General features: G+C 40.0%; 1 protein-coding gene across 1 annotated transcript in view; it reads right to left on the bottom strand.

The window, feature by feature from the left end:
• The window catches only part of unc5cb (unc-5 netrin receptor Cb), a gene marked incomplete at its 5' end in the record, with an annotated part of 165,702 nt that extends 155,436 nt beyond the window's left edge, over positions 1 to 10,266 (bottom strand). Inside the window, one exon of the mRNA XM_084159660.1 lies at positions 10,146 to 10,266. Coding sequence (XP_084015786.1) covers positions 10,146 to 10,266 — 121 coding nt within the window. The remainder of the gene's footprint in view (positions 1 to 10,145) is intronic.
• Between the last annotated feature and the right edge of the window lie 3,197 nt (positions 10,267 to 13,463).

Below are 13,463 nucleotides of genomic sequence, written 5' to 3'. Positions count from 1 at the left end.
TCTCCTCTCTACTGTATCTCTCTGCTCTCTTCCCTCCCTCCGCCTCTCCATTATTTTGTTTCTCAGAGAATAAGGCAGACGACAGAGGATGTTGGGAGTCGTTACTGTGCCCATGATACAGCATCTGCACAGCTGGAGATATCCGGATTCAACAGCACCACAGTCATATACTCTTTTCCCTTCAACAAAAATAGAAAGTGATGTCAGGTGTGGGGACACAAACTCAGCAGCCTCTTTTCACAGTAATTATCACACTGAACCACACTCACACTCCATCTGGAGTAGAGCCAACAAACAGCATGTTTTTCTGATATCATCCGCCTGAGGAAAAGGCGCCGGGAGGCCATTTCTGATGACATACACAGCGTTGGGTGTTGCCCTTTGCCATCAGCTATGTTGCGTATGTTACTGAGTCTCATTTTCCCTCAATTAAATATGGGCATTAAAGTATAAACTGCATGATCTTGTCACCTTCTAGGCATTACCAAAAGGTCTTAGTGCTAGGTAATTCGCTAGCATTCCTCCACAGGTACAATGTGCTCATTGTGCATACAGACGGCATTTGTGAAGTGACCGCAGTGGCTGTAACCTTAGCAGCACCGCTGGGACCATAGTTGTCAGGCAATTGGGGAAACGGTTAGTAATAATGATAGCAATAACATTCTCTGCCCCGTTTTTTTAAACACACTGTGATCAATCTTGAAATACGAGTGTGAGAGTGTGTGTGTAAGCACGTTGTGTGTGTGTGCCTCTGCGTGTGTGGTTACGTCTCCATCCTAAGTTTCCCTTCACTTAAAAAAATAACAAACTCTTACCCTGTCTGGTAGTTTGACCAATACGTTTTAAAGACACCATTAGCTTTTCTCTCCGAAAATAAACCTCTAGAGGACACAACATAAAGGAGGAGGAAGAGGGGGAGAAAGAGAGAGTGGGGGGAGAGAGGGAGAGAGAGCACTGGGGGGTGAAGTATGAAGTATTGGGAGGAAAGTCGTGGAAAAAGTGGCTAATGGCTGTGTCCACAGACTCCATGGATTGGGTTTGGTTAGATTGCCTCTGCACAGTATCTGAAGCTGCAGTGTCTGAAGATGACAGAGAGGCTTGGTTGGCGTCACACTGCTCTTCGTTATGAAGCAGCTTATCTCATGTATCAAATAGGCCTGATTTAAGTAAAAATGTACTTAAATCTTATTAACATATTAGACTTTTAGTTCAATATATTGTGTAATTCCATACCGGAGTGACAGCAGGGTGGATGTATTTGCTGGGATGTACAGTTGAAGTCGGAAGTTTACATACACTTAGGTTGGAGTCATTAAAACTCGTTTTTCAACCACTCCACAAATTTCTTGATAACAAACTATAGTTTCGGCAAGTCGGTTAGGACATCTACTTTGTGCATGACACAAGTAATTTTTCCAACAATTGTTTACAGACAGATTATTTCACTTATAATTCACTGTATCACAATTCCAGTGGGTCAGAAGTTTACATACACTAAGTTGACTGTGCCTTTAAACAGCTTGGAAATTTCCAGAAAATGATGCCATGGCTTTAGAAGCTTCTGATAGGCTAATTGACATCATTTGAGTCAATTGGAGGTGTACCTGTGGATGTATTTCAAGGCCTACCTTCAAACTTAGTGCCTCTTTGCTTGACATCATGGAAAAATCAAAAGAAATCAGCAAGTCTGGTTCATCCTTGGGAGCAATTTCCAAACGCCTGAAGGTACCACGTTCATCTGTACAAACAATAGTACACAAGTATAAGCACCATGGGACCACGCAGCCGTCATACCGCTCAAGAAGGAGATGCGTTCTGTCTCCTAGAGATTAACGTACTTTGGTGCGAAAAGTGCAAATCAATCCCAGAACAACAGCAAAGGACCTTGTGAAGATGCTGGAGGAAACAGGTACAAAAGTATCTATATCCACAGTAAAACGAGTCCTATATCGACATAACTTGAAAGGCCGCTCAGCAAGGAAGAAGCCAATGCTCCAAAACCGCCATAAAAATCCAGACTACGGTTTGCAACTGCACATGGGGACAAAGATCGTACTTTTTGGAGAAATGTCCTCTGGTCTGATGAAACAAAAATAGAACTGTTTGGCCATAATGACCATCGTTATGTTTGGAGGAAAAAGGGGGTAACTTGTAAGCCGAAGAACATCATCCCAACCGTGAAGCACGGTGGTGGCAGCATCATGCTGTGGGGGTGCTTTGCTGCAGGAGGGACTGGTGCACTTCACAAAATAGATGGAATCATGAGAAAGGAAAATTATGTGGATATTCTGAAGCAACATCTCAAGACATCAGTCAGGAAGTTAAAGCTTCGTCGCAAATGGGTCTTCCAAATGGACAATGACCCCAAGCATACTTCCAAAGTTGTGGCAAAATGGCTTAAGGACAACAAAGTCAAGGTATTGGAGTGGCCATCACAAAGCCCTAACCTCAAACCTACAGAAAATATGTGGGCAGAACTGAAAAAGCGTGTGCGAGCAAGGAGGCCTACAAACCTGACTCAGTTACACCAGCTCTGTCAGGAGGAATGGGCCAAAATTCACCCAACTTATTGTGGGAGGCTTGTGGAAGGCTACCCGAAACGTTTGACCCAAGTTAAACAATTGAAAGGCAATGCTACCAAATACTAATTGAGTGTATGTAAACTTCTGACCCACCGGGAATGTGATGAAAGAAAGAAATGCTGAAAGAAATCTCTCTGATTTATTGACAATCAAGCTACTGTCCCTGAATTGTAAAGCATTTGGCTGCTGGCTGGGTAACCTCACATCTCCATTCCTGCTTTGTCAAGAGTTCAGTAGATTAAAATATGTCTTCTTCAACCCCTGTTCCCTGATAGCTGGCCAGCTGGGAGTAGAGGGAAAGGGAGCCCTTCCAAATGGAAGTTCCATCTTACTCTTTCTCTTTCTCACCTCGCTTTCTCTCTGTATCACACTCTCTCTCTCTCTGCTGGAATCAAGCTAGGTGGATTACCTTGTCAAGAGTACAAGTTCAAACATAGACTAATAAGAAGCACAGCCGGTTTAAATTCACCATGAGGAGCTACCATGCCGAGAGTCCATCCCATACTATCAACTACCTCAAAACATTCCCCTGAAATGCACAAAGGCCTGGGAGACACCGGATAAGCCTGTGAGAGCAAAAGCAGAGCAGAAGAGGCTGTTGCCGGGTAACTATTCACCAACCGGGTGAGTCCTTCTGCGCTGAAGAGACCCTCCAGTGGAAATGTGCACAGGCAGCTCATCAGTGCCCAAAAAAGGCAGGGCCATTAATTAGCCCCAAACAATGTTCTCCAAGCTTATCGACTTCTTAATGGACAGGGAACGACCTGGTTCGTGTTCCCACTCCAGTCAATGACACGGGCCTCTCCGGGGTTCTGGAATGGCCATTATGTAATCCCAGCCCTGCCCTTTAGAAACCAGAGCCACGCTGTTTTTCATCCTCAGTTTTCTCCTTTGCTCATTCCTCATGAACTATGTAGGAGTCACTGTGATGCTGTGGCTGAGGCTGGGGCCTGGGACTGAGAGCTGGGGCTAGGGCTGGGAGCTGGGGTAGGATCTGTGGCTGGGAGCTGGGGCAGGGGCTGGGGCCAGGACAGACTGAATTGGGTTGCTGACAGACCCTTTTCCCTGTATGGATCATCTGAAATGGTGGTGTTAGGGCTGCAATTTGAGATTGCAAGGGACTCTTGGACTGATCTAGAGCATGAAGGGCGAAAGCATGACTTCCAAACCACTCGTTAAACTGTTGGAAAAACATTCCTTCCTCCTCCAGCTGGGTCTGTGTTAATAAAGCCCTGAGTTCTGACATAGGAAATGTGAAAAATCCTCACACCATTACTTCCATTGTTACATTATGTGTGCATGGATGTGTTCGGGATTTTCACAACGCATCTACAGTAAGAAAGAGGCCACCCACCTGCCTCCTGAGGAAAAGACACACACACAGGAATGCACATTCAACACACACTAGGGGATGGTTTTATGCCCTTTTTTCTTTTGACAGACAATCCAGCTCAGTTGGGAGTGGATTTGGTAAATGGGTTTAGGTGTTCAATGCTGTCTGCATGCTGTTTGAGATTGACTGCTATTTACTGTGTGACAACACCATAAAAACATTATTTAATATACTGTAATAAAATGGCAGCATGCAGGAAAAAATGAAGAATGATAGAAGCCTACACAAAACAAAAATCAGAACCAACTTTAATTAATAACATTCAACCGTTGAAATGTTATACTGTATCTAACTAATAAAGCCTTCCAATACTACTGTTGACCAATGACTCTAGCCTCAGCGTTGTGGGCCTACCACTGCTCAGATAACAGCAGGTGAATAACCAAGGACAACAGATGTGAGAGGAGCAACTCTCCTGATGGATGAGGCATTGGCCTATGACCCTGAACTTCACCATCCTTTCAACAAGAGTGAGTGATGGAGGAAAGAGAGAATAATGGAAGGAAGAGAGGAAAATGAAGGGCGCTGAAAATCCACAACAATAGGCGACAACTATACTTCATTATGAAAGTCTATGAGTGCATTAAAATCCAATGATAAGATTGATCTAACTCATTGTAGCAACAACATGATAAATGTGGGTAAGGGACAGATCTGAATTTACTGGGGGGAGGGTTGTCAAACTTTTTGTTTTGTTTTGGGGAGGGTTGTGTGTTTTTTTTATTGGGCACAGGGGAGTGTAGTGCGTTTTTCCCTGGTTTACATTCACTCTTTTGCAGGTTTTAATATATAATTTCTTCCATCCTAGCTACATTTCCTCATCCGCTTGCATGTACATCCCCTAGCAAGGTGTTTTGGTACTTTCCTTTCTCACTACGCTTTCCGCGCTAACTTTTACTATACCACAGGTCAATATAGTCTACCAGTCTGTCTATCCTACCCTCTATCCACCATTCATAGTGACAATAGTGCTAAGTGGATCGTTTGTCCAGATCTGCAATAGGCTAACTAGCAATCATTCCACACATAAAAGCATTCAAAGCTGCATACATTTTCAATATGAATCCACAAGAACAAATAGGAATAGCTGATAGGCAGCAGTGTGGCCAGGTGCATCATTGAGCATGAAAGAACAGTGAAGACATTATCTTGTTTAGGGACAACATAATGATCCTGCCTGGACTAGCCTACAACACCACAATGCAATGAATAATTGCATTATTGTTTTCAAGTTTTCAAAATTCTACTCTAGGTTGCAGTGAAAATGTCATTTGAATAACGGCGCAAAAGCCCTGTGATTCGAATGTTTCATTCCATTTGGATCAGTTGTGGGTCTACTCTGGACAGTTTATAAGGTCTAGAAAGGCAGAGTAGCAGGCCAGTCTGGCTGTATTTGTACTTCAGATACTGAATGTGGTGTCTGTTGCAGATCATTCTCCCAAGTCGTCCTATAATAATGTGGCTACATATGCTCAAGGCAGGCCCAGTTATTCAGGAAACCTTAACGCGCGCTCTGCCTCTCCAATTCAAGCGGCCATTCCTCGCACACATACAACCTAACGCTTCAATGTAGCCTAAATATGTATCATTTAACTTTTAAAATGTATTACCTTCTATATGTGGCATAAACACAACCAGTGACAATGTTTTAATCTGATTAGGCTACTTCTCCTGTAGGCATGCACACATTCGTCCAAATTATAATTCCAGCATCCTCAAAATGGCTTGACATTAACCAGGTTTCCATCCAACCTTTTTAAGCGAGTAAAGTACATGTTGGATAAAAAATGTAATGTCATCATGGGAAAGCATGCAGTTTATTAGGCTACAGATGAAATAAGTTATGAGGGACTTCACAGGGTGGTGAAAGTGCACAGTCATCTTGATGCTCCTTTCCAATAAATATTGAGGGTCTTATTCTGGTGACATATTCTGCCGTTTGACAAATAAAAATAATATTGCACTTTTGTCCATAATAATCTCATCATGTAGTAGGCTATACCCGCACTGTATCTGCGAGCTGTTGGCTAGAGCGCAAGTGCCAATACCAGAGTGGGCACATTCGCTATACCTACACATGGGAATTTATCCGCAAAAGTAATTTTTATGTGCACTATGTATTTATGCCCAAACGTTTATCCACAACAAGTCAATTTGATGGAAACACAACTCTGATGGGAAAATGTTTTTATGCAGATTTCTGAACATTCACATGAAAATCTGTCACCAATTGGATGGAAACCTAGCTAAATACACCCTAAAGAGCGCTAGTCCAGTGTCACTTTGATTATGCCTGCACATCATGGTTCGCCAGCAGCCCCAAACATCTAAAGAATAAGCTACAGACCAGCTAAAACAAGCTTGCAAGAATTGTACTTAAACTCCCCCCTAATCCTCATCTGGAGGTCGAGCAGTTTTTTGTCTGCATCTCTGTAATATGTCTATCTATGTAATAGAGCCACACAGTGTATGTGACATAATACCCATAAAACCTAGTGGTCGAACAGGGAAATTGTTTTTCCACCATTCATTTTTCCCCATAGGGGATTTTAAAAAACACTTAAAATAAGGGCTGTTTCGTGTAGGCTTACCCTGGGGTGACGTTTAGATAACCATGTTGATCTCTCTCGGACATGGTGACTTTCATCAATATATTCAGCTCTATTTACACTCAGAATCGAAAATGCTAATTAGCATCAAAGTAGACATCATTACATATCCCTGCAAGCTCTTGCACCTCATTGCTAGCTGACACCTTTGCTAACAGGTATTGTGTCAATTTAAAACATGACCAAGGCAGTTCACAAAATTGTCAATTTAAAGACATTCTGCCAATTTATTAATTACTACATTTAGCTAACATTAGATAGCTAATCCAGAGATTCTTACCTTTGCCTCGATTCGGCAGTCTCGTCCAGATCATCATGGCATTTGTAGTTCTTTAGCAGCTAATTAACGTTTCATTTTTTGGGGGTAAATACAGGCGAATATATTGATAAAAGTCACCTTGTCCTAGAGAGATTTACATGGTTATCATAACGTCACTCCTGGGTAAGCCTGACTCATACTGTGGTACTCCATAGTATGTGGTACTCCATAGTATATGTACAGTGCCTTCAAAAAGTATTCATACCCCTTGACTTATTCAGCATTTTGTGTTACAGCCTGAATTCAAAATGGATTAAATTGATTTTTTTGCTCTCATCTACACACAATACCCCATAATAACAAAGTGAAAACATTGTTTTTTTGTGCAAATTTATTGAAAATGAAATACAGAAATATCTAATTGACATAAGTATTCACATCCTTTGTCAATACTTTGTAGAAGCACCTTTGGCAGTGATTAAAACTGTGAATCTTTCTGGGTAAGTCTATAAGAGCTTTCCCCACCTGAATTGTGCAACATTTACCCATTATTCTTTTCAAAATTATTTTCAAAATTCTTTAAACTCTGTCAAATTGGTTGTTGGTCATTGCTAGACTACCATTTCCAGGTCTTGCCATATATTTTCAAGTAGATTTAAGTCAAAAGTGTAAGCAAATCCAGTGTTGATTTGGCCTTGTGTTTTAGGTTACTGTCCTGCTGAAAGGTGGATTGATCTCCCAGTGTCTGGTGGAAAGCAGACTGAACCAAGTTTTCCTCTAGGATTTTGCCTGTGCTTAGCTCCATTCCGTTTCTTTTTCATCCTGAAAAACTCCCCAGTTCTTAACGATTACAAGCATACCCAGAACATGAAAATATGGACAGTGTTACCCAGTAATGTGTTGTATTGGATTTGCCCCAAACATAACACTTTGTATTCAGGACAAAAAGTGAATTGCTTTGCCACATATTTTTGCAATATTACTTTAGTGCCTTGTTGCAAACAGGATGCATGTTTTATAATATTTTTATTCTGTACAGGCTTTCTTCTTTTCACTCTGTAATTTAGGTTAGTATTGTGGAGTAACTACAATGGTGTTGATCCATCCTCAGTTTTCTCCCATCACAGCCATTCAACTCCGTAACTGTTTTAAAGTCACCATTGGCCTCATGGTGAAATACCTGAGCGGTTTCTGTCCTCTCTGGGAACTCAGTTAGAAGGACCCCGGTATCTTTGTAATGCCTGGGTGTATTGATACACCATCCAAAGGCAATTAATAACTTCACCATGCTCAAAGGGATATTCAATGTCTGCTTTTTATATGTTTACCCATCTACCAATAGGTGCCCTTCTTTGTGGGGCAATGGAAAACCTCCCTGGTCTTTGTGGTTGCTCGACTGAGGGACCTTACAGATAATTGTATGTGTGGGGTACAGAGACGAGGAAGTCATTCAAAAATAATGTTAAACACTATTATTGCACACAGAGTGAGTCCATGCAACTTATTAGGGGACTTGTTAAGCACATTTTTACTCGTGACCTTTTTAGGCTTGCCATAGCAAAGGGGTTGAATACTTATTGACAGCTTTACATTTTTAATTACTTTGTAAACATTTCTAAAAACATTATTCCACTGACATTATGGGGTATTGTGTGTAGGCCAGTGCCCCAAAAAATCTAAATGTAATCCATTTTAAATTCAAGCTGTAACACAACGAAATGTGGAAAAAGTCGAGAGGTGTGAATACTTTCTGAAGGCACTGTATTTATGTAAAAAAAATAGGGACCACAATGGAAAGAAGTCCCCGACTTTATTGTGCAATCCCGGTCACTTAAAAAAATATTTGTACTGTGTACTGTGTGTAAATATATGTATTTTTGTAACTGACAAATAAAGAAAATCAATCCAAACTGTGCCATTTGATGAATGGAAAGAGACATCTGTTACAAAACACCAAAAAGTTTAATGACATTTGGATACTGGGTAAGCCTACAAGGTAGGAAGGGATGTATTTTCTGTTTGTCGAGATTTACATAGTCTATTTATTGTGGTGTTGAAAACACAAACCATGATATTGAAGTTTCCGAAGTCGGTAAGCTTTGTTTGTTGGTTGTGTGGTACATTGGCACAGAAACTTGCTGGTGGAAAATTCCTTGTATATATTTTAAATAATTATAAATATGTCATCAAAATGTTGAAAATCTGATTTCCCCCTAGCTGATCATTGTCTGCAGCCGGCTCTGACACAGTAGTGTAATAAAACAGGCAGGGAGAGTGAGTTTGTCTGTGGTGGTCGGTGAACCCTCAACCTTCTGGCTTTTAGCCCTGAGTGGCATCACCTGTGCCACAAAGGCATGCTTAAGTGGCAAAGTCTATATCCATGTTTATAAACACAGGGTCACTACAGTTTTGTTATTTGTGGTCTTAAACATTATTTTGAGTTAACTATATGACGGGGGAGGGTGTGCAATTTATTTTTAATGTTGGGGAGGCAGGTGAATTTTTTTCGACACCATAAGTTGGACCAGTACATTTCGAAGTGTCCCTAAAATGTATGATGAAATATAAGCAAGCCTCCATGGGCAGTTATTCAACTGGATTTTGCTGATAAGGTTAGAGTAAACGTAACTTAAACAAAATATTTTCCATTGCTGTATAAGGCCTAGGCTACTATGTAAAATGCCGGAGAAGCTTCACTATCAGACAAGTCTTTTTTTTAATAAAGTCTCGGACATAAGATATCCCGCGCACTCTGATCCGCACGCACAGTTGAAGTCAACGTTTGTATGTGTGTGTGTGCAGCGTGAAAGAGAGAGGGAGAGTTTTAAGAAAAATATTGTGACTACGATGACTCAGGTGTAGCTTGCTAATCTTTCGTTTATAAAAAATAAAAAAAAAACGATTAACGTATCTTAAAATTGAGCAAAAATTGGTATGGTCAGTTCTGTTTACACCAAGCGAAGGCTTTATTGAAGTTGTGTCCTTTTAATGCATAGCCTTACACTTAGGTAATAAACATACCAGTAGTCTATATGGAAGAAACAGTAATTGACGGTGTAAATATCCCAGTGCGCACAATAGTACAGATATTACTATATTTTTTCACTCTTTAAGGTATGTGACTCTGGGATTATTTTGTTGACGGCACAAAGTGACAAGTGTAGGCTATTTATTTATTATGTAAACTAACTATGGTTTTTTTTGTTGCAAAAATCCAGTACAAATGATCGACTTCGGCCATCCGCACAACACTCGAGCGCTCGTGCTTTTTTCTGCATGCAGGTATGAATTCGATAGCTTACCTTGAGCAGCTCCGATATCCACGAGGGCAATTAGCAAAACCAAAGATATGGTGATCATCTGCAGTAAGTATCCCGTGACTCCTCTTCTTCCACTTCTTGCAGTTTGTCCACTATACCCCATGATGAGGAGTCAAAAACTCCGCGATGAGGCAAGTCCAGTGGCTATCAAATGCTGTTCCAAGGACCTACCGGTTACAGTCCTTGCAGCAGCTGCAATTGAAATCTTTCGGAGCCTCACACTTGACGAATAGAAGGGGTAGGTAGAACCGTGCGGGGAGGGGGGGGCGGGGAGGTAGAACTGGGGGGGGGGGGGGGGGGGAATAGAGGATGAACAAATTCAAGGACTTCAGTGAAACAGTTTTGAAATATGACAGATATTAAATTGTCTTATGAGGAGCGAGCACCGCCCTCAGTCATATGAAGGTATGCATGAAAACCTTTGAAATTACCCGTTTGCTCTGTTCACTTTTAATGCTTAACTGGTCTAGCTGACTACCTGGGCCGATATCTTGTTGATATGAAGTTCATGTTCCGAATCAGAAAATTCACAAAGTCCTCCGTAACTGCCACTACCGCGCTCTGCACTCCGTCTAGCGACAGTGTAAGCAACCTAGGTACCGCGCCTAGCGCTCTACTGATGGAATTGAATTGGACAAGGCTCCGTCTCTGTACCATGCTACTTCAACCAATCCAAATACGACCGACTCCTGTCTGTGGCGGCCATATCAAATCCCGGCCTGGAGCATCGGAATGGATTTAATTTATATAATAATAATAATATAATATGCCATTAAGCAGACGCTTTTATCCAAAGCGACTTACTGTCATGTGTGCATACATTTTTACATATGGGTGGTCCAAGGAATCGAACCCACTACCCTGGCGTTACAAGCGCCATGCTCTACCAGTTGAGCTACAGAGGACCACGGATTTATCGAGTATAGAGTAGCCATTGGTGCTATGTAGCATAGCTTGATTAAAAAAAAAAAAAAGATTAACAATACAAGATTGTGTACATATCTGGCTGTGTTGGCAAAATCACTACATATCCCATCGAGCCAAACGGGGTAAGGCTGCCCTCACAGTTCCAAGACCAGTCAGAAACATCCAGCTAACCCTTCGGCAATGATGTCGGTGGATCTCAAAACTGAACTGAAAAAGGATATGTATGTTTATGTATGTATGTATGTATGTGTGTATGTACAGTACATACACACATATATACATACACATACATATCCTTTAAAAAATATATATTCCCCTTTATTACTTTCCAACCCCACCACCCTTTCCCTACTTGGAGTAAACTAGTGAACAACAATGCTTAGGCCTCTACTTCCAGCTTATACTTACTATCTACATTTTATGGACACAGTCAATTTTACAATAATTATATATATATTTTTTTTTTCCTGAACTTCTTCTACTCTCAACCTCTCTGATCATTTTCATGATGTCCATCCGGTTTGCTTCTATATGCCATATCTTTCTAACTGTGCTCTTTCACAAAAGCTCCCAACCTAAAACCTATATACTTATTATGGACACAGTATGCTTACATTATTAGTTATCTTGTTATTACTTGTTGTTAGTTGTTATTAGTCCCATCCTTCAACTCCATTCAACACCACCCATCTATCTCTTAACACCATCCATATAGGATTTCTATTTGCCATATATTTTTCAACTGTACTGTGATGTTTTACAAACGTTCTGAACCTTTCTATTCTCATTGTTTATACAGATTGTGAATTGAAAATAAACATTTTTGCTAAAAATATTATTATATTATTGATCGATTGACTATGACTTTTCAGATCACCCAATAATGCTATCTGCAAGGTTAGCTCCAGGTAAATATTGCAATCCTTTAGCCATTCCTGGACCTGTGTCCAAAAACAAGCTACAAATGGACAGTACCAAAACAAATGATCTAATGATTCTGTCTCTTCGCAGCAAAATCTGCAGAGCTGGGAAGATTGTATCCCCCATATAAATAACATTCTATTGGTAGCAAGAATTTTATATAATAATTTAAATTGAAAGATTCTAAGTTTTGAATCCGGTGTCGTTTTGCGTATCTGTTCATAAACACTATGCAATGGGATCGGTACGTTAAAAATCTCTTCCCAACTATTTTGCAATCTATATGGGATGGCTGTCAATCCTTTGGTCCTTAAATGAAACTGGTATACTTTTTTATTTATCACAGTTTTCCTTAACCAATTATGTTCTTTAATGCAAGGCCGACAGACAAGTTCCTTACTTTCTCCCCCTTTCTCTTTCCTCTTCCATTTTTGCGGTAAGGCTGCAATTATTTGGTTGTAATTTTGGGTAGAGCAGACATTTCCATATGTTTTTGTTAGCTGCATGTGCGACATAACTCCACCAGTCCTACCGATGATATCATTTACAAAGATTATACCTTTTTTAAAAATTTTGTTAAAAAAAAAAGTTTTTTTGTCAATTAGTATATTTGAGTTTAACCACAATATTTGTCGCATTATTTGTTCTGTCGTTTCTGGAGGATTAAATTGAAATTGCAACCAACTTTATATGGCTTGTTTTAGAAATAGTGATATTTGGGAGATTATTTCCTTTTCAAATAACTGAAAGTGAGAGGTTGTAATCTGAATAAAGGGAAAAAGGCCATTCTTGAACATTGGGTGAGACAATCTTACTAATTTGCTAGAGAACCAGTTCGGATTTAAGTATAACTTTTCTATGACTGAAGCTTTTAGTGATAGGTCTAATGCTTTAATATTTAATAATTTCTGTCCTCCGAATTCATATTCATTATATAAATAGGCCCATTTAATTTTGTCTGGCTTGCCGTTCCAAATAAAATGGAATCTTTTTTTCTCATATAATTTAAAAAACTGTTCGCTAGGCGTAGGCAAGACTATAAGCAAATAGGTCAACTGGGATAAAACTAAAGAGTTAATCAGGTTGATTTTTCCACAAATTGACAGGTATTTACATTTCCATGGTAGCAAGTCTTTTCTATTTTTTCTAACTTTCTATTAAAATGTATTGACGTGAGATCATTTATTTCATTTGGGATATGTATTCCGAGTATATCCACATCACCATCAGACCATTTTATTGGTAAACTACATGGTAATGTAAAATTTTATTTTTTTGTGATCCAATACGTAATATAGTACATTTGTCATAATTTGGTTGTAATCCAGAGAGGTTAGAACATGTATCTAGATCCTCTATGAGGCTGTGGAGGGATTCTAGTTGTGGATTTAAAAGAAAACATGAATCATCAGCATACAATGACACCTTTGTTTTTAAGCCCTGGATTTCTAA

Source organism: Coregonus lavaretus (assembly GCF_964263955.1).
Source record: "Coregonus lavaretus genome assembly, chromosome: 4".
NCBI lineage: Eukaryota > Metazoa > Chordata > Actinopteri > Salmoniformes > Salmonidae > Coregonus > Coregonus lavaretus.
Note: the sequence above shows the minus strand (reverse complement) of the source record. Positions and strands in the feature narration are given on the sequence as shown.